This window comes from Hyaena hyaena, unplaced genomic scaffold (genome assembly GCF_003009895.1).
Source record: "Hyaena hyaena isolate Hyena2069 unplaced genomic scaffold, ASM300989v1 scaffold_67, whole genome shotgun sequence".
NCBI lineage: Eukaryota > Metazoa > Chordata > Mammalia > Carnivora > Hyaenidae > Hyaena > Hyaena hyaena.
Window position 1 is genome coordinate 4145850 of NW_024080699.1, and position 21780 is coordinate 4167629.

Here is a 21780-nt window from a genome sequence, read left to right on the forward strand (position 1 = left end):
TGAGAGAGCCCAGAGCCTCCCTCCAGCCCGGGCACCCCGTGTCCTCAGGTGGTGGCTGTGATGGACCCAGAGCTTTGCAAGTTAGGAATGGTCACATGAAAGTTTGTCACCCTTGTTACTATGGAGATAGCTGGCCGCAACACTTAGGGTGCCCAACACAGGATCAATGCCCAGATGGGGCTGAACAGGGAGCCCCGCTCTCCTTCCCAACGCACACGCTCACTTTCAGTCAGTGTCCCAGCAGCACCATTGTCCTGGATGACACCCTGCTCACCTTGATTGGGGCTGCCACGGCCCCTGGCCAGCAAGGTGGCCAGGTCTCAGGGCAGGCACACAAATGGCTGCTGTCAGCCACCATCTGTGACAGCCTCTCTTTCTCCCTCAAGAGCCTATTGTGTTCTTACCACATTGCCAGTTCTGGGGCGCACACCACCCTCTCACTCTGGCCCGGGGACAGCAACTCAGATGGGAAGTGTTGCAAGTTCCTATGAAGGAAGGCACGCAACACGGGGGCTGCGCACACAGGCGTTAAAACTAGCCCGACGTGGTTCAAATCCCAGTTCCTCTGCTCACCAACCTGGGACCCTGGGCAGTTGTTGAATCTCTCTGGGTCCCTCATCTTCGTGCAGTATGGGGACAGTATTCGGACGTGCACCGGAGGCCTGTGGTCAGGCGTCGGTACGATGATCCATGTAAAGTACGTGGCCCACACAGCCAGGACCCAGGATCTGTTGGTCCTCTTACTCTTCCTGATGTTAGTTTTAGTACATTTCTTGCTGAGGAATCCGTCCCGGAAGTAAGGAGCTCTGGATGGGAGGCTGGAGGCCTGGCCCCATCGTACACAAGGGACTGTGCACTATCAGTCTCTCAAATTAACAAGCTGAAAAAAAAAATTTTTTTTTAACCAGGGGGCTGGGTGGCTCAGTCGGTTGAGCGTCCAACTTTGGTTCAGGTCATGATCGCACAGTGCGTGAGTTCGAGCCCCGCATCGGGCCCTGTGCTGATGGCTCAAATTCTGTGTCTCCCTCTCTCTCTGCTCCTCCCCTGCTCATGCTCTGTCTCTCTCCCTCTCAAAAATAAGTAAACATTTAAACAATGTTTTTAAAACTAAAGTGAATTTAGCAGCCCTGATGCTCTCCGGGAGGAGCCGCCTGAGTGAGTCTAGCATGGCCTGTAGACCATCTGGAATTGCTCTCAGAACATTGTGCCCCTGTGCCCTTTCTTGGAGCATCCTGAGCTTCTCTCAGACTCTGCACTGGGCTTGGTACCCAGAGGTCAAGAACTCCTGGGCTAGCCAACCCCCTGTGCCCTTTCAGCTGCCATGTCCCATGCCTGTTACCCAGAACAAGCCTGGCATGGACCGACCGCGTCTGGATAGGGATGGGCCTGTGTGCGTGGTCATGGCCGTGGGCTGGCCGTGAGGAGTGGGTCAGCAGAGGGGCCTGTGCTGGAAGCCAGCCAACAGGGGGGGACCCCCTGCTTTCTGACCCCCACTTCACGACACACACACACACACACACACGGACACACAGGGCATGAGCCGTTTTCTTATTTTAGCACGGAGATCGACACAAGCATTCTGCAGGGCTGGTACCCCATTTGGACCGTCAGGTCTGAGCTCACGGCCACAGTGCATTCTCTGTTCTTCCTGCACATGACAAACAACCGCAGTGACTGGGATAGGCCCAGAGCACCTTCCCTGTGGGGGCCTCCCTTCTAACCATGACCAGACAGGGGGCACCTGGGGGGCTCAGTCGGTGAAGCATCTGACTTCAGCTCAGGTCGTGGTCTCACGGTTCATGGGTTCGAGCCCCGCGTCGGGCTCTGTGCTGACAGCTTGAATTCTGTGTCTCCTCTCTCTCTCTGCCCCTCCCCCACTCATGCTCTGTCTCTCTCTCTCTCTCTTGAAAATAAATAAACATTAAAAAAAAATTTAAGATGACCAGACAGAGGAAAGGTCAAGTCACCTGCCCCAGGGCACCCAGCTGTTCAGCTCCAGACTCCTTGCCTCCTGTCCCCCGACAGATGCCTGTGCCCCAAGCCATTGGTGACCTCCATTGGGGGAAATGGGGGTGTCTCTCTCACTCCAAGGGGCAGAACTGGGACCTGTCACCACTGTGTCCCAGCCCCACCCCAGCAGTGCCTGGGAGGATCAAGCCGGGCTTCCCCTCTCGAGGCAGGAAGTGGTGGGAGAGGTTTAAAGCAGCCCAGGAGGGGAAACAGCTCTTAGGGCAGTGAAGCAAACACTGTGACCGGCCCTGCCCCCACCCCGCCCACGGACGCCACCCGGTAGGTAGGGGGGACTGACTGTCCTCTCCCTCTCTGGTTTCCACAGGCTTCTGGGACTCCTCACTGAACCCCCGGCGAGGAGGTGGGAGCCCAGCGGAGCCCCCAAGAGACCCAGCCCCCGGAGCACCGCCAGCCTCCAGCCTCAAGTCCAGCACCCATTACCAAAACTGCTCCTGTGAAATCGAGCTGTCCGTAGGAAATGACCGCCTGTGGTTCGTGAATCCCATTTTCATCGAGGACTGCGGTGGCAGTGCCCTGCCTGCCGACCAGCCACCCCCTGAAAGCTGCCCCTCACGTCCCCTGCCTCCCCCTTCCAAGTGGGCCCCTCGCCGCCCAGCACCCCCTCCCCCAGGACCCCCTCTCCATCCCTCCTGCCCCCTCCGGTCTCCTCCAGCCCCCGTTCCTGCTCTGGCCTGTCCTTTGCCCAGATCCCTCCCGGTGGCTGCTCCCCCTCCTCCTCCCCCGCCTCCAGACCCCCTTCCTCCCGCACCCCCAGAGTCCACCCCCCACCCCGCACCCCATGCCCCAGGACCCCCAGACCATCCAAGCCAGCCACCCATGACAGCCTGTGAGAGGCTTTCACGCCCCCCCACGGGCCTGGGCCCCCTCAGGGAGGAAGAGATGAAGCCAGGGGCAGCCCCTAGCCCCTTGCAGCAGCCCCCTGCCCCTCCAACCCCCGTGAAGAAGAACCTCCCGGCGGCTCCTCCCAGACGCCGCATCTCTGAAAAGGTCTCCCTGGAGGACCAGAGTGCAGGGAAGACGGACAGGGGGATGGCGGCAGAGGGGGACCAGCTGGGTGTTTCCAGGACCCCCACACTCAGCCTGCCTCCCCAGGGGACTTCAGACAGTCCTGGGGACGGGCCTCCGAGGACCGCAGAGCAAGGTCAGGAAGCAGCAGCCAAAGCCAGTGATCCGGGCAGCATGCCAGAGCCGCCGAGGAAGAGCCGACAGCCCCCAGTCCCGCCCCCCAGGAGGAAACGGATCTCCCGGCAGCTGGCCTCCGGGCTCAGGAGCCCCTCGGAGAGCACGGAGCCTTCCCCAAAGGGGGAGGCCCCTGACAGACCCACGCCCGGTCCACTCAGAGAAGGCCAAAGCCCCGTCCCCCAAGCCCGGACTCAGAGCCCGCTCGCCCCGTCTGGTGCCCGACCCCAGAGCACTCCGGAGTTCAAGGGCTCCCTGGCCTCCCTCTCGGACAGCTTGGGAGTGCCCGCCTCGGCCACTGACCAGGACTCCTACTCGACCAGCAGCACGGAGGAGGAGCTGGAGCAGTTCTGCGGCTCCGGGGGGAAGAAGAAGCCCTCGGTGATCCTGGGCAAGGCGCGCCACCGCCTCAGCTTCGCGAGCTTCACCAACGTCTTCCACGCCTTCCTGTCCAACAACCGCAAGCTGTACAAGAAGGTGGTGGAGCTGGCCCAGGACAAGGCCTCATACTTCGGGAACCTGGTGCAGGACTATAAAGTGTACAGCCTGGAGATGATGGCGCGCCAGACCTCCAGCACCGAGATGCTGCAGGAGATCCGCACCATGATGACCCAGCTCAAGAGCTACCTGCTGCAGAGCACCGAGCTCAGGGCCCTAGTGGACCCCAGCCTGCACTCCGAGGAGGAGCTAGGTCAGTCCCGGGCGGGGGTGGGGGGCGGGAACGGGCAGGAAGGCTAATTCCAGATAATCCATCCTTTCCGTGAACACACCCCTCTGCCTTTTGCTTCCAAGTTCTGCCCTTGGGCCAGTTAGATGGTGGGAGAATGCAGCAGCCACATGCTACGCTGGTGGGACCTCCCTGCCCCCTGGCCCCCCGCCCACCCGCTACTGATTTTCTTTCTTAGGGAGACAGTTACAAGGGCAGTTAGAAGCAAAAGAAGTATTAACGTGCATGGCTGCTGAGAGCCAGAGAAGCCTCTGCAGATCTGGTGGCTCTCGGAGGCGCCGGCACCCCAGAGGGCATGGGCCACAGCCCTCTCTCATTTTGGAGATGGGGATGGAGTTGGAGAAAGGACGCGGCCGAGCTCCCGCAGGAGCCAGAGGCCTTGGGGGAAGCTAACCGCATGTCCCTGCCTTCGGGTCGCTGCATCTCTGGCCGCGGAGGCTCCGGGGCTGTGGGGTCATGATGCGGCCCAGAAGGATGGGGTGCACCAGGGTGGCCGCGCGCCCTCCTGTTGCACAGGCTGGAGAAGCAGAGGGGAAGAAGGAGGTAGGGTGAGGCTGCCGAATGGCTAGAACCATCACGAACCCCAGACGGACGCGCCAGACCCAGGCCTGCGTGGAAGGAAAGCGTTATCTGGATCTTTCCTGAGACCCACCCATGAGAGCGTGGGTCCCTCTCTTCCCCCCAGGGATAGGGTAGCTCAGGTGTGTTCTTAGACAGACAGGACCTGTGAGACCCCTTACTAGGCAAGAGCCGAGACCCTCCCCAGGGGATGGGGTAGCACCGAAAAGTCTTCTCAAGAACGTTCCCCTACTGTCAACCAAAGCAGACACCCATCGCTACGATGTCAAGTAGACATGAGTTCAGATCCTTGCCCAGCCCCCACCTAGCTGGGACCCACACCACCAGGGCCTGTGCTGGTCCATCTGCAGAGCGGGGGGTCATGGCATGTAGGCCGCAGAGTTGCTGTGAGAGCAAAGCTGACTAAATCCCAGTCCACTGGCTGATCAGGACGCCTCTTGCATATGATGACATTTGAACAGTGAAGTAGGAGGTCACATCGGTAGCTGCGGAGTGACTTCTCCAGGCAAAGGAAATGGCAGGTGCTAAGGCCCTGAGGCAGGAGCAAGCCAGGCAGGTTGGCAGAAAAGCCAGGAGGCCAGGGTGGCTGGAGCAGCATAAGCGCTCGGGACCTGGCAAGGTGACGAGTGAGAACAGATCACAGGGGGGAAAGCCACGGGGAAGACTTTGGCTCCTACCGTGCACGAGATGGGAGCCATTGGAGTTCTGAGCACGGGAATGTCGTGATCACACATACCATAACAGGATTATGTGGTTGCTGTGCTAAGAATGGATGAAAAGGGGCCAGGGCAAGAGGCTACTCACATAACTCGAGCAAAAGATGACAATAGCCCCGGTCCAGGTGGGAGTCAGTGGAGGTGGTAAGAAGTCACATTCTGGATTTACTGTATTCTTGAGACTAGAGTCAAGTGGATTTGAGAATTCAAAGAGAGACATCAAGAATAATTCTGCCAGGGACACCTGGGTGGCTCAGTCGGTTAAGCGTCCAACTTCAGCTCAGGTCATGATCTCACAGTTCAAGCCCTGCATCAGGCCCTGTGCTGACAGCTTGGAACCTGGAACCTGCTCCAGATTCTGTGTCCCACCCACCCTCCTCTCTTCCCCTCTTCCACTCACATTCTTTCTCTCTTAAAAATAAATAAACATTTAAATAGACACCCAGGCCTTCCACGTACAGCTGCACAGGTTGTATACTGCACAACTCCCATGTAAATAGTGCCCTTTGAAGTTGTGCATTGGTTGACAGCCCTGTGAGGGTTTAATCAGTACCGGGCCCTATGAAAAGCATTCAGGTATAAAGTTTCAGTCCCAGACTCCATGCCCGTGTCTTTGCGGTGTGGCTTTCTGTTGAAGGTACTACACTGCCTCGTGTCTCAGAACTGCAGGGCATAACTGCTGGGGCAATGACTGTGTCCTTCCAGGGACAAGGAGATGGGGACACCGCACTGTTGGGCACAACAGCCGGGTGGCAGGATCCCGGCAGCTGGGTTCCTCACCCCCCCCCCCGCTCTTGCCCCCCACCCCTCCACAGAAGCGATTGTGGAGTCAGCCCTGTACAAGTGTGTCTTAAAGCCGTTGAAAGAAGCCATCAACTCGTGCCTGCGTGAGATCCACAGCAAGGACGGCTCGCTGCAGCAGCTCAAGGAGAACCAGCTGGTGGTCCTGGCCACCACCACCACCGACCTGGGCGTGACCACCAGCGTGCCGGAGGCGCCCGTCATGGAGAAGATCCTGCAGAAGCTGGCCAGCATGCACAAGGCCTACTCGCCGGAGAAGAAGATCTCCATCCTGCTCAAGACCTGTAAGCTCATCTATGACTCCATGGCCCTCGGCAACCCAGGTAGGTGGGCAGGGGGAGGAGCCTGTGGGAACAGCGCTGTTGTGCAGGTCTGGGACCCCCTCCTCGTCGAGGACTCCGGAGCCCTTAGCAGATGCCAGGGGAAACCTTTCCAGGGGTTCAGAGCCCTGCCGAGGCAGCACTAGGCATGGCGGAATTCCTGGGCACCCCTCCCACGTTCCCTGGGGATCAGGAGGGGGGCCGGGATTAGCCGCCACGACAGAGGAAGGCACGCAGGCCAGCCACACTGCGTGTGTGTTGATTAGAAGGTGCCATATTCGTGTCTTCCGGCTGCCGTAACAGAGGGCCACAAGCTAGGTGGCTGAAACAGCAGATGTGGATGGTCTCACAGTTCTGGAGGCTGGAAGTTCAAGATCAAGGGGTGGGCAGAGTCCTATTGCCTCTGAAAGCTCTAGAGAAGAGTGTGTTCCAGCCCTCTCTTCTGGGAGCTTCTGGGAGTTCTCAGCTTGTAGCAGTACACTCCAGTCTTCACGCGACGTTCTCCGTGTGTCTCTGTGCGCGCGCACGCCAGCTTCCCCATTTTGCAGGGGCGTCAGCCACGTTGGATTGGGGGACCTCCCTACTCCGGCATGACCTCATCTTAACTGATGATGTCTGCAACGGCCCTATTTCCAAATAAGGTCACACTCCTAGATACCCAGCAACATACGAATGTTGAAGGGGCTCAGTTCAACCCACAATAGCCATCATTCATTTTGGCTCATGAGGAGGTTTGGCAGTTACGCTGATCTGGCCAGGCGTGCCTGAGCCTGCCTGGGCCGCCTCACGGGTCTGTGGTCAGAGGGGGGTGTTTGGAGGCCGGCTGGGCTGGGGGCGCCTGGCTCCAATGTCGGGTGGCTGTTGCCTGATCTGGAATGTAGGTTACTGGGCCGCGTGCTTCTCTCTCTCCAGCAGCTGAATGAGGGCCTGTGCCCATGACTGTAGTTGGGGTGCAAGAATTGGGGTCCACTCCTCGTAGTGGAGACAGGCTGGTGAAGTGGAGGTTTTCTGGTCGTGGGGCGGATGCCAGACTTTGAGACCCCGGGTCCCGTGCAGTCTGGACCCCAGAGAGCAGTCCGGAGTGCGAACTCCACAACCTCGTAAACTCCGTAAAACTCCCCACGGAAGTGAGATGCGCGCGTCGGAGCTCCGCTTGCTCGGTCCGGAGGGGGTGGGCGCCTGGGAGAGTGCGCGGGGTGTGCCTCCTGGCCGCAGCACAGAGCTGAAGGTTAAGACCCTGTGGTCGCGTGGCAAGCGGCTGGCCAGGCTCTTCTCAATCCTTCCCAAGGCGAGGCAACCCCAGATCTGCAGCAGCTGGGGAGGGGAGCTCGGGGGTGTCCTGCAGTGTAGACAGGGGGCAATGGCACAACTGGATGGAGCCAGAGAGGAGACAGAGCCCTGCAGGGGCCTTGGCTGTGAGCAGCCTCGGAGCGAGAACAGATACCTGGCCTGGGACCTCCGAGGGATGTGGACGGGAAAGATCCAAGTTTCCTTCCCAGCTATGTGACTGTATCCTAGCTACGTAGGTGCTTGGAGCCTTAATTTCCCCGCTCTGTTAAATGGGCACAGCCACACCCACTTTACGGGGCTCTTTGTGAGTTGTGATTAAGTCAGCAAAGGAGCCTCCAGCCCAGTGCCTGGCACTTAATCAGGACAGTTACCCTCCTGTCTGAACTCCTCATTTGGAGAATCATTTCTCCCCGGAGCTGTGCCAAGGCTCCGGGTAAAGTCAGAGCTAAGGGCTCTGCAGACCCTGAGACGTTATGGGGGAGACAGTCTGGGGCGTACAGAAGACAGTTCCGTTCTCAGTAAGTCCTAGTTTACTCAGAAGCCTTGGGTTTCCTGCACTGCAATTCTTTGAAACACACTATCTCAGCAGTGACTTGAAACACCAGGATTTTTGTTGATGGTAAATTTACTTACTAGAAACTTACCAGAGACCAGGCAGGGGGGGAAGGAATAGCAAATTCTGAGGGAGAAGGAATGGATAAAAAGGCAGTCGCTGGGAGAGGACATGCCCAGACGAGGCACATGAAAGAACAGAGATGAACGAGGGTGCTCTTAGCTTCCCCATCCTCACAGGAGGGAGGCTGGACTCTCTCTGCTGACTCAGAAACCAGCCCCGGGCAGGGAAACTCTGTGCCCAGAAATCCAGGCCGGGGCCAGGTCTCCGTGGGAAGATTCCCCACTGAGAACACATGGGTTTCTCATCAAAGAACAGTGCATTCCCCTCCCACTGCTGGGGGAGCACTGGACTGTGAGCCCACGGGCTTCTGATCTCACCTTGGCCATTAGCAGGCAGGGGCTGCCCCCCTCCGAGCCCCGGCTTCTTCATCTGCCAAAAAAAGCAAGGGCTTGGGACTCATTCATAGACCTGGGTTTGAACTGTAGCTTCCGTGTGTGGCCTTGGACACGACGCTCGTGGGGCCTCTGCGTGTGCACAAAGCGAGGATGATAAGACCTGCTAGTCAGGTGCCATGCAGGAGAGGGGAGAATACCTAGGAAACATCTGGACGTTTTCCATCCAGGAGGCACTAATCCCCTAGGTACTAATCTCCCAGAACCTTGGTTTTCTCACTCATAAAATGGGTCTGGGAATGCATCACAGGGCTGTTTCGAGGATCAGACACAACCAAATACATGTGTTGAGTGTCTAACATGTTAGGATGTGGGAATGGCGGCCTCCCCACCACCCAGTGGTTTCCATACTGGGTTCCGGGAGGTGCCCCAGGGGCCACCAAAGGGACACAGCACAGCCTGGGCCACAAGCTTGCTTGTCCCTGTTTTCCACGTGGAATGTTGTTTGAAATAACCAGTTCTGCTGCTGAATATTTTAGCCTTTAAAGCTTCCATTTGGAAATAAGTTCAGACTTCACTACATTAAAGTAACATCCAGAGGCGCCTGGGTGACTCAGTCGGTTAGGTGTCTACCTTCGGCTCAGGTCATGATCTCACGGTTCGTGGGTTCAAGCTTCCCGTCGGGCTTTGTGCTGACACCTCAGAGTCTGGAGCCTGTCTTCAGATTCTGTGTCTCCCTTTCTCTCTGACCCATCCCTGCTCGCACTCTGACATTCTCTCTTTCTCTCTCTCTCAAAAATAGGTAAACATTAGAAAAACATTTTAGGGGCACCTGGGTGGCTCAGTCGGTTAAGTGTCCAACTTCGGCTCAGCTCATGATCTCACGGTTCGTGGGTTCAAGCCCCGCATCGGGCTCTGTGCTGACAGCTCAGAGTCTGGAGCCTGTCTTCAGATTCTGTGTCTCCCTCTCTCTCTGACCCACCCCTGCTCACACTGACTCTATCTTTCTCTCAAAAATAAATAAAACATTAAAAAAAATTTCTTTTAGAAAAAGAAAAAAATTTTAAATAGGAACATCCGCATACCCTTTATAGATTGTTAACATCTTGTTTCATTTGCTCAATCGCTTGCATACTCTCTCTCTGCACACAGAACGTGTTTCTGGAATCATCTGAGGGTATGTTACTTACATCTTGGCCCTTTACCCCTAGGTACTTTTCTTTTTTCTTTTTTAAGTTTTTTTTTTTTTACTGTTTTATTTATTTCTGAGAGAGAGACAGAGACAGCGTGAGCAGTGGAGGGTCAGAGAGAGAGGGAGACACAGAATCCGAAGCAGGCTCCAGGCTCTGAGCTGTCAGCACAGAGCCTGACGTGGGGCTCGAACTCACAAACCATGAGATCATGACCTGAGCCGAAGTTGGACCCTTAACCGACTGAGTCATCCAGGAGCCCTTTTTCTAAGAACAGGGACATTCTCTTGCATAACGGCAGTAAAGTTGTCCACTTTGTAAATTCACGTTGATACAATATTTTTACCTAGGCCACCATCTGTATCCCAGGTTGTCACTGGAGCCACTAAGGTCCTTGCTGGCCTGTCCTCCTCCCATTCAGGATCCGGTCAAGGGTCGGGGATCACAATTAGCTGTCATGTGTCTTTTACCCCCGGAACATTTTCACAGCCTTTCTTTGTTTTCTTATGGCGTCAATATTTTGCAGGAATACAGGTTTCCCTCCCCACCCCCCACCATTGGTTCTTTTTGATGAAAGTTCCTCATTTTGTGTTTATCAGATGTTTCCTCATGATTAGATTGAAGTTATGCACTTTCGGCCAGACCTCGACTGACTCTTAAATTCTCTTCCCACTTTGACATGAGGCCATCTCAGGACCCGGCCCCCTACCCCAGACAGTCAGTTCACACCTCCCTTCTGCCAGGTGCTACTCGGAAGTGTGGCCCGCGGACCAGCAGCCCTGCATGGGAGCTATGGGCAACCCCATGGAAAGGCACACTCCGGCTTGGGTCCCGCCTGCTTCTACCACTGACCCACTCAAAGCCGAAAACAGCCCTTCTCTCCCAACCGCTCCCCCACCCGCCCCCTCACCTCCAGGGAAGACGCCCCACCTGTCTGCCCCTGAGCCATTGCGTGACACTGGCAGTACCAGCCCATGGGGTCCCTGTGGCCTGGCTGCTGGCAAAACCCACTGGAGCACAAAGCGAGGGGCTGAACTTAGAGTCGCCTGCGTTAACTGGCCAGGCCGTCTTTTCCAGAAGGGGATTGTTCTTTGTGCCCAGGGCATAAAAGGACCAAGATTTGAAGCCAGCATTTCCTCACCCCCAAGCCTGTGCTTTGATGGCTATAGCCGGCTGCCAGCCTAGGGACAGATCCCAAGGTTCCTGAATCCCTGGCCCGTGTCTCCTCCACAGGAGCAAGTTCAGGGGCCTGTCAGGCAGAGCGGGTGTCCGCAGAGACACATGGCTGTGGGTAAGCTTGGCCCTCCGTCCTGCAGCCAGGGGCAGACTGGGTTGCCCCTGGACTTGGGGAGAGCAGCTAGAACTTCTAGAATCGTTTCTCCTGCTGCTTTCACAGACAAGCTCTTCCCACCTTCTCAAAGTCTAAGAACATTCTCGCTGTCTGAGAACAGGGTTGGCCCTGCCATTGGGGAGAAATAGATTCAAGTCCAAGAGCCCCGCCCCTCAATGCAAGAGGGAGGAAAAAAGGGGAGTGTGGCATGTATGCACGCAGGACTCTTTCTAAAAGAACATAAAGAACCTTCTTTTGACGAAGAGTAGGCAACAGGAGGTGGGGGGGGGGCAATGAAGGCCAACAGGTTGCCTTTTTCTGTGCCTTCAGCATTCTGAGTAAACACCCGGATGCCACACTGCACAAGATGGAGCCTGGCTCCTGACCCTGGGGGAAAGGTGCCAGCAGCTGGGTGTTTGGATGTAAGGTCCAAGGGGTGGTGGTCTCAGGGTCTCGGAGCCCCTCCCACTCCTCACCATTCACCCCCCCCCCCCGCAGACACCACAGAGGCGGCTGTTTCAGGTGGGGGCAGACCCCAGGGAGCCTGTGGCATGACCAGGGGTCAGGGGGACAGAGAGGGAGGTCAGGCTGTTGGTTTTTTTTTTTTTACATCCATGTTTAAAAACAAAATATCATCTGATTCCTGACACAGAAGTCACTAATGTTTGTCCTTGAAAAAAGATGATGAGTATCTTGGTGGATTTCTTTCTGGTCTTTTTGAAAGAGATACAGAGAGGTAGATAAACAGATCATCCGTTAGGATGCTGTAACAGATAAGCCCGGTAATCTCGAACCCAATAAAAGTGCATTTCTCACTCATGTCAATCCAATGGGATGGAAGAGGGTGGGGGTGGGGCGGGGCTCAGCTCCATGTAGTCATTCAGGGCTCCAGGCCGAGGGAGTCTGGCTGAATCCTGGGCATTGAAGTCCAGGTGACAGAGAGAGAAGATAAGGGCCTGTTTTACACCCCACCCCACACCACAGAAACGGGGTTCGGGCCCTCTAAGATGTCACACTCTGAGGATCGGAAGACATGTGTGCACCAGGGCCCTGTCTGACATTTGTCACATGCCGGCAGCTCCACAGGTACCATGTTCATCCACTGTCCAGCTGTCTTGTCATCGAATCCTCACAACCATTTCACGAGGTGTGGACACCATCGTGGCCCCCACTTGATAGTGGGGGAAACTGAGGCTCAGCGAGGCTGGGCAGCGCCCCTCAGCCTCATCCCCAAGCCGGCGAGTGGGCCCAGGTCCTGCGCTGCAGCAGGCGCCATTCCCCCTCTCTGGGGTGTCGTGGGGTCTGCGAGGACCTCGGAGAAGGCAGGCCCAAGTCAGAGACGACCTTGCGTCTCTTCCGGCTGCAGGGCCCACACCCGCGGCCTGTGCGGCTGGACCGGCCCGTGGGCTGAGCTCTCCGAGGAGGAACCTGGTGAGGGCTGCAGGGATGCAGTGCTGCTCAAAGCAGAACTGAGGCTTAAGCAGCGTCTGCAGAAAGCCCAGTGACCCAACGGGGGGGAACTCTGGAGGAGGGTTCAGTGGGCGGAGGGCTGGCTTCGCATTCCACCTCGGCCACAGACTGGAGGGGGGGCCTCCACCCTGGCTTCCCTCCTCCCCAGGCTCTTTCAACTGCGCAGCTGGGAGTTCAGACCAGACCAGTTGCAGAGAGCTGTCTGGAGACTGCAGACATAGCTGGGGGTCGCCTGCAGGGGGCAGTGGAGGGACGGGAGGGCGGGCCGGCCCGCTGCACCCACTGTGAACCAACCAGAGAAGCCAAGTTCTGCATGCAGCACCCCTTTATGAAAGGCTTCCCGGGGCTCAGTCGGTTAAACGGCAGACTCTTGACTTTGGCTCAGATCGTGACCTCACGGTTCATGGGATCCAGGCCTGAGTTAGCCTCGGTGCTGACAGTCTGGAGCCTGCTTGGGAGTCTCCCTCCCCCTTTCGCTGCCCCTCCTCTGTGCACACGCGCTCTCCCTCTCTCTCACATATAAATAGACGTTAAAAAAGAAATGAAAGTCTTCCGCTACAAAAGAAAACTGGATCCCTGCCTTGATAGCTGCTACACGCTCCCATTCCACGTTGTGGGTACATTCATTCACCCAACAGTCGGACTAACACGGAGTGACGATATGGATGTTAACAGGAGAACCCGGTCCCGGTGTCTAAGATGATCACAATTCAAGTGGGAAAACGGAGCGTTAAACAAGTGACAGTCATACCATATGGCAAATGATGTCCACCCATTCATGTGGCAGGTGTGTTCATTAAGAACCCAGTGCAGGTCAGGCACAGTGGAAACGCTGTGGGGACGAGAAAGCCCCTGTCCTCACAAAGCGTTCATTCTAGTGAGGAGAGGCAGGAAATCAACACAGAACCCCAAGTATAAGCTGTGCCATCAGATGCTGAAACGTGCCAGCAGGCTGAACCAAACCGGGCGAAGGGTCTGGGGAACTTCAGAGGCCTTTGCCGTTCTGTGTTGGGTGGTCAGGGGAGGCCTCTGTGAGTTAACATAGAGGATTCGTCTTTCCATTCTGCAGGGACAGGGCAGGGGACACCCGTCGTAAAGGCATTCGCCTAATTGGTGGGGCGTGCGGGTCGTCAGTTAATATTTCCATGAGGAAGAAAGTGGCTTTAAGCAGGAAACGTGGTGGAGGGTAAGAGCCAAAGCGCATCACAGTCCTGAGCCGTGTCTGCCCCAGGACAGTTGCACCAGCCACCACTTTCAGTAAGAGCTCAGTCAGCAAATTTGGAGGGGCAATTACAGTAAGATGATGCACCCTTCCTCTGTCTAGATCAGGAGTCTGCAAACTAGCGCCTGGAGGTCAACTCTGGCCCCTACTTGATTTTGTAAATAGACTCATCGAAACAGCTCCATCCATTTATTTTCAGTGTCTGTGCCTGCCTTTGTTATAACCGCTGAATGGAGCAGTTGCGATAAAGACTGCATAGCCCTTGCAACTAAAAATAACTACTACCTGGCCCTTTACAGAAAGATATGCCAACTCCTCTTTTAGATAATTCTTCCCAGAGGACAAAACCTAATTTTTAACCAGCCGCAGCAGCTTGGCACTCCCAACCACCCCGCGTGACAGTCTGAGTGAGGTTGTTGTTGTTTTAATGTGTATTTATTTTTGAGGGAGAGACAGAGTGTGAGCAGGGATGGAAGAGGGGCAGAGAGAGAGGGCTCCAGGCTCCGAGCTGTCAGCACAGAGCCCGACGTAGGGCTCGAACTCACGAACTGTGAGATCATGACCTGAGCCGAACTCGGATGCTCACCCAGCTGAGCCCCCCAGATGTCCCCAGTCTGAGTGAGTTTTATTATCAGCCTCAGTTTTCACACGAGAAAACTGAGGCTCAGAGTGAGTGGCCCCACATCACACAGTGAAGCAGCCGCATTGAGGGGCTCCTAATACAGTGCTCCTCACAGTCTGCATGAGGTGAGCGCATCCAGCTCCTTTTTATTAGAACTCTCCAGAAAACCTGCCCGCCGGCAAAATATGCACAAGGCACCGAGCCAGCTGTTTAAAGTGTGATTGGCGGGGCGCCTGGGTGGCTTAGTCGGTTGAGCGTCCGACTTTCGCTTAGGTCATGATCTCGCGGTTCGTGGGTTCGAGCCCCGCGTCGGGCTCTGTACTGACTGCCAGCTCAGAGCCTGGAGCCTGTTTCAGTCGGTGACTCCCTCTCTCTCTGACCCTCCCCCTGCTCACGCTGTCTCTCTCTCTCTCTCTCTCGCTCCTAGAAATAAATAAAACATTTAAAAAAATAAATAAATAAAGTGTGATTGGCTCTCCACCCCCCCCACCCCCCACCATCCATACCTACAGATAGAAAACAGATGTGACTTTGGCACAAAAAGAAAGCAGAAATCACCAGGCAGTGCAGGCTGTGGCCCGGGAGGCACAGCCCGATGTCGGGGTCTCTGACCCGTGCAAGCCAGATGATCCGGTCACAGGACAGTTACCTGGGGACCATGTCTGGGTGTCCCAGCGCCGCTGCCTGAGGCCCCCTGTGCACAGGCTGAGCTCGTGCCCTGGGCTCCTGGCTTCACGGGAAGGAGAACGCAGCCCTAAATGGCCCTGGAATATCAGGGAAGAGCCAGGGCATTTAAACGATGCTTGCAGCTTCTGTTCATCCGTAGGAAGCTAGCCGATCAGAGAGCCTGAGTGGGCACTGCCACCCACAGCAAGGAAGTGAGACCCAGATTCTGGTCACAGATCTGTTACCAACCGGCTGCGGGGCTTTGAGCAAATTTCTCTCGTGTCTGAACTTCGGCTTCTCACGGTGAGATTGGGCTTGATGAATCCAGGGTCACTGGTGTCCTCAGTCCGCTGGTCAGGCTGTGAGATGATCAGGCGCCTCTCTCCCCTCCACGTTCACATTGGCGGCTTCAAGTGGGCAGCTGTGGAAATATTTATGCCACCGACATCGGCAAACCTGCAAATCGGAGCTTATTGTTCCCCGCGGAGGGGCAGCACACCACTGTCTCAGACCCACAGCGGATCCCGGCATCCTTGACCACAGCCTCAGCCCTGGACAGGACAGAGCGGAGGCCAGTGGGAACACACGTGTGGCTCTGTTGTCATCCCGAGCCCTGTGCTGGGGACTGGAAAGGCAGTGATGGGGCAGAGGCTCAGGAAGGTTGAGAGACTTTCCCAAGCTCACCCAGCCTCTGTCCCTGCTTTCAAGGAGCTCACAGTCCAAGGAAAAGGGCAGGCTCTGAACTAATCGAGGTATTTGGGGGCTGGAGCAGAAAGTGTCCCGCTGTGCCTGAGGATGCGGGAGAAGGCAAGGAGGGAGAAGTTTTCCAGAGAGCTAGGGAGGGTGTCCCTGGCAGAGGCAACCAGTGTGCAAAGGCATGAGGAATGGAGTTCAGGAAATGGCCCACGATTCAGCACAGAGGAATGTTGTGTGGGAAGGTGAGGAAGGCAGCATGTCATTCTGAGTTGGAAGTTGGAAAGTAAGAGTGTACAATAAGCACCGGGGGCTGGGAGCAGTCTCGGAGGGCTTCATGGAGGAGGCGGAACTTGAAGGAAGAATGTTGAAGTAGCGGGGACATGGGATCGCAGGTAAGAAAGAGTTGGATTCAAGTCCTGGTTCACCACACCGCAGCCATGCAACCCCAGCTTAACCTCGCTGGGGCTCACTTTCCTCATCTATAAAGTGGGCACAATGGCTCTAACCCACCTCACAGAGTTGTTATAGGAATCCATTGATATAATATTTACAAAAGCTGCTTTGCTTCTGGAATGGCCCGTGAATGTTGGTGCTGTGTGGGAGGGGGAAGGCAAGAACAAGCCAGATAGGTGACTGTGGCAAATACCCAGGGGCCAGAATGCAGGTGACTTGTTCTCAGGCCAGCAACTAGACAGTGTGGCTGGCAGAGGGTAATCTTATCAGACAGGTGTTTATGGGCCCAGTTGTGGGAGTCCTTGAATGCCATGGTAAGAGATCCAGACTTGATTCTCGAAGCAGAGGGGAGCCATTGATGGTTCTTGAGAAGAGAAATAGCATGATCAGAGCTGCACTCGCAGGAGATGAGTTAGTGGAAAGTGGATCAAAGGACAGAGACCCTGCTGGGAGGGGAGGCTTAGGGAGTAGGACTGGAAAAGCAAAGGGCGAGTACAGGGAGCGGTCAGGAGAAGCCTCATCTGGGGCTCTGGCCTGCCTGCCACAGGGAACAGAGCCCCGGAGGAAGGGGGGGACTCCCAGGCCTTGCGCCCCGGGACAGGGACAGGGAGGGGTGGGCTCCCTAACAGAATGGGAAGGTTGGCAGCCAGGCTGGTTTCAGGAAATGAGGAAACCCTTGGTTTGGCCCCCGGTGAGGGGAAGGACTCGTGGGGGTCTCTGCAAAGGTCCACGGGGCCTGGGAAGCTTGGGGCGGGCGCGGGGCTCTGGATTCATTCACTCACCCAGCACCCCTCCCTGCTCACCGCCGCTGTGCCCTGCTCTGTGTACTGGGGAGGCAGAGGGGGGTGTTCACGGGTGGCTGGAGGGACAGGCGTGGGATGACAAGCGCCCCTGCAGTGAGGTGGCCAAACACAATGTGCGGGGAACCAAGGAGGTGCGCCCCGAAGCCCTTCCTGAGCGCCGGCCAGGCTTCTCAGGGAGCGCATGGGGAGGCGGAGAAACACACGAACCACGGGCCGTCCCCGCAGGGCACGGAGCCGCGGTCCTGAACCTCGGGCCAGAGCTGGACCATCCTTCTTGCTGAAAGTCACTGTCCCCGGAAGCAGAGCTTCTGGCCCTTACAACTACAGCCGTCTGGGGCCGAGTGAATCTTTGTGACGGAGGGCTGCCCTGGCGCCGGCAGTACCCCCACTCTGGGGTGACAACCCAGAAGGACTCCAGACACTGCCAAGGGGCCCCTGAAGGGCAAGACCGCCCTGGCTGAGAACCACTGCTCAAAAGCAAACTCGCTTGCCTGCTTGTATCCCGTGGTGAGTTATTAACACAACCCCGACAAGAAATCGCTGTTCTAGGAGGCGCAGTAAAAACTCAATCAGCTCTAAGCCGGCGCATGAGTTATAGGCGCATCTTGAAAAGCACAGGACTGTTTCACGTCAGTTCCTAACTCATCACTCAAGCAAGCAAGAATCTCCTATAGGCCAGGATTCTGATAATTAAATTATCAGCATGAATAACATCTCCCGGCACAAAATCTTTCCCCACGAACTCTTTGATTGTGTTTCGGGCTCATAAAGGTTTAGGGGAGAGCTTTCTCCAAAACGGACTAATTCTGTGCAGGGAGGGGACAGGAGCTTTGAAGCAAATAACCAGAGAGCCTCAGGACACAGAGCCGCAGGGGCGCCTGGGGGGCTCAGTCAGTTAAGTGTGTGATTCTTGGTTTCGGCTCAGGTCATGATCTCATGGTTCATGAGTTTGAGCCCCTCATCGGGCGGTGCTCAGGATTCTCTCTCTACCACTCTCCTCCCTCAAAATAAATAAATAAACATTAAACACACACACACACACACACACACACACACACACACCAGTGATTTTTTCCACCCTCTCGTACCGGTGCAGCTGGTATTATTCCGCTCCTCTCCCAGGTCCTCAGTGATCCAGGCTCCCCCACTTTTGTCTCTTCCTCAACCTCAGGGCATTTTCCTCTGAATGGCAATGAAACGAAATCACCAAGTGAAACGTAGCCCTAATGTTTGCCCAGGGAACTTGCCCGCCACCTCCTCCAGATGAAGCCACGTGTGAAATTCTCATGTTAGCCTTAAGCATTCGAAAAATAACTTGATTCCCCAAGAAACTGGTGTATTTTCTTCCCATGGTCAGTAAGAACAGTGTCACTGATTGTGTCTTCCTTTCCCTTTGGCCACCAGGAAACTCAAAGCCAAACTTGTGCCACGAAACGAGTGATTGTACGGGTCTTGGCTTATTTGTGTGTTGTTTTTTGTTTGTTTTTGTTTTTGTTTTGCTGCGGCGTGCGATTTCCCTTGTAATCTATGTTTCCCTGATGTTTACATTTTGATTTTGATTTTACCTTTTTATCTTGCATTTCCCGATGGTCACCCAAATCTTTCATAAAACGTGCCAAGTAGAAATACATATTCTGAAAGAATGTAATTGCTTAGCATGTATTTAGACCGGTTATTCATCTCACCCAAGACACAAAGGGCAGCAGTCATGGTATGGATCTTTCTGGGGCCACACCTAGGCCGGGTAACTTCCAGCTGAGTCTGGAGACCTTTGTCCGAGCCCTAGGCCTCCTTTGGTAAGAGGAAGTGAGAAGGTAGGCTGGGGACCCCTCATGACATTCCTCACTGTGCAAAGCAGCTCAGCCAAGCTTTCCTTTGCCCTCGTGCATTCAGAGACCTGCCCACATGCCAGCTGAGGGACTCCAGGGGATCCTGTCCTTGTAAGAATTCTCCCCCCTCCACATCTAGCCAGTGACTTTGAATTGGCAAGCAGTCAGTCTCAAGAGCCAGCCCAGAGCCAAGCAGGGAAGGCCTCTCCTAGGCCCTCAGTCCACACTGTCACTTCCCCAAGGCGTCTATTATTGTCAAGATGCTCTGAACCATGGAAACATCTCCCACAAAAGCAGAAGTGATGGGTTATTCCTTTCAGAAGTATTTACGTGTTAAAAGAACCCCCCTCGGGAAAGGGCCCTGTTTCACCCAATAGAGTGAAGGTTGAATGGTGGAATTTCCAACCGCATAGAACTAATCGAGGGAAGGCTTTCTGTTTTGCGTGGGTGGAGAGGGAGATGTGGTTAAAACAGACAGGGAACCTTCACGAATACCTCACTGTTAGGCAGCTGCTTCTGGGTGGCTCCCTGAGTGTGATACGAACTTGACTGCCAAATAAGCAGCAAGGGTGGGAGGCACCTGGCTGACTCAGTCGGTGGAGCGTGCAACTCATTCTCAGGGTTGTGAGTTCAAGCCCCATGTTGGGTGTGGGTATTACTTAAAGATAAAATTTAAAAAAAAAAATAATAAGCAGCAAGGGGCATTGAGGGGGAAGAGCAGGGGAAGAGGGAAGGGTTGGGACCTGCCCACTCCAGTGGGGGGGGGGCGGGTGCCTCTCTCAGTTCCTTTTTCCTAAACCTGGACTGTGTCTCAGACTTCCCCCAGAAGGCTGATCCCAGATCGCCCCGGCCTGAGTCATGAGAAAGCTGCAAGATTCCTCTTCCAGGGGAGATCGTCCCCTCGCTCCCCCAACGAACCACTGTCCTCTTCCCCTGGGCAGAGAACGGCTCACAAGAAGAACCTCGCACTCACCACCTTCTGCATCCTTTCTCCTCCCAGGCAAGCCCTACGGCGCAGACGACTTCCTGCCTGTGCTCATGTACGTCTTAGCCCGCAGCAACCTAACGGAGATGCTTCTCAACGTGGAGTACATGATGGAGCTCATGGACCCGGCCCTGCAGCTGGGCGAGGGTGAGTCACTGCCCCAGGCCCACCTCTGGGTCCCCAGGGCCCACTGCACACCACCAGCCTCAGGGCCCGGTAAGCAACTTCCTGGATGCCAGATTCCACTGAGCCCTGAGGACAAGACCCAGGGCCCGGACACAGGCCCTGTCCTGGGGGAGCTCACAGACTAGCAGGGGAGCTGGGCCAGTTAAGAGACCTTGTCGCCACTGCTTGACGAATGCTGGAATGGTGGGAAACCCAAAGTATATAGGAGCACGTTGCCCCGGCTGTGCAGGGCTTCCAGAAGGAGGTGATACCTGAGCTGAGCAGTGAAGGCTGGAGAGGAGCCAGACAGTTAAAGAAGTGGGAGAGGCATTCTTGACAGAGGAAACAGCATTTGCTGGTGGCATAAAACATAAGGCTGCAGCAGCGGGTAGACCCAGGGGAAAGGAGTCTGAGCAGGGAATAAGGATCAGTTCTAAGACAGGGGTGGCCCCCTGCTCATGCCACCGAGGCCAGGACGAGGAAACCTGGACTCACGAATAGGATGATGGCGGAGGTGTGGTTTGCCCACCCCACGCTCAGTTTCCCTTCCCCTTTCCTCCTTCCCACCACTTCCCCCCACCCACTTAGCCTTGGCCACTCCTCCACCAAGAATCCTTGAGGTACAGGCAGCCCAGCTATCAGCTCTGACACATCAGCCCCAAAGGACAGAGTGACACTCTCAGGGCTCGAGTGTCCCCTCTGGGCCTTGTGGTTCTTGAGATAAGCTGGTCCACTTTACATCTGTTTGCATTTTTAGCCTATGTCGGTCTCTGGGGTGACAGTGTGACATGGCTGGTTCTGTGAGTTCTTGGAAACTCAGGGGAGCGTGTAATACCTTGAAGTTTGCTATCACATATAACTTTGACTAGGGCTCTGTGACCTCTGGAGCTATGTTTTCTCCTCTTTAGTTAAAAATGTTCTGCAGTTAGCCCCGTGTTGGGCTCCACTCTGGGCATGGAGGCTGCTTAAGAGTCACTCTCTTAAGAGTCACTTTTCCTCTGCCCCTCCCCCACTCGTGTGTGTGTGTGTGTGTGTGTGTGTGTGTGTGTGTGTGTGCGCACTTGCGTGAGCACTCCCTCTCTCTCTCTCTCTCAAAAAAAATTTTGCAGTTGTAACAACCCATCTTCCAGAGGTGTAGGAATTCAATGGAAGCCAAGCTTCCTTAAGCAGTGATTATCTGCTGCCCAGTGTAACCATCCATCCATCCATCCATCCATCCATCCATCATCCACCCACCCATCTATCTCTCCTTCCATCTTCCACCCACTCATCATCCACCCACCTGTCTATCCATCTGTCCATCCATCATCCCACCCACCAGTCATCCACCCACCCATCCATCATCTACCCATCCACCTACCCACTCACCCATCCATCCACCCATTCATCCATCTACCCATATACCTATACACCTACCCATCCATCCGCCCTTTCTTTCATCCATGCATCCATGCATCCATGCATCCATGCATCCATCCATCCATCCATCCATCCATGCATCCATGCATGCATCTATCCATCCATCCATCTATCCTTGCATCCACCCATCCATCCACGCTTCCACCCACCCACCCACCCACCTATCCATCTTTCAAATTTTCCACCGAGGGCACTGCTGCTGATCAACCTGGGAAGAAATCACTTACAAATTCTGTTAAAGAACTAGCCCCAACCCCATAGGTTGTTGTAAGGTCTTAG

At 55.5% G+C, this 21780-nt stretch overlaps 1 protein-coding gene across 4 annotated transcripts in view; it reads left to right on the forward strand.

The window, feature by feature from the left end:
• RIN3 (Ras and Rab interactor 3) overlaps positions 1-21780 on the forward strand; it is a 119578-nt gene that overhangs the window by 89331 nt on the left and 8467 nt on the right. For all 4 annotated transcript variants that reach the window (XM_039232503.1, XM_039232504.1, XM_039232505.1 and 1 more), the window contains 3 exons: positions 2336-3901; positions 6048-6356; positions 19933-20064. In XM_039232503.1, the coding sequence (XP_039088434.1) occupies positions 2336-3901; positions 6048-6356; positions 19933-20064 (2007 nt within the window). The remainder of the gene's footprint in view (positions 1-2335; positions 3902-6047; positions 6357-19932; positions 20065-21780) is intronic.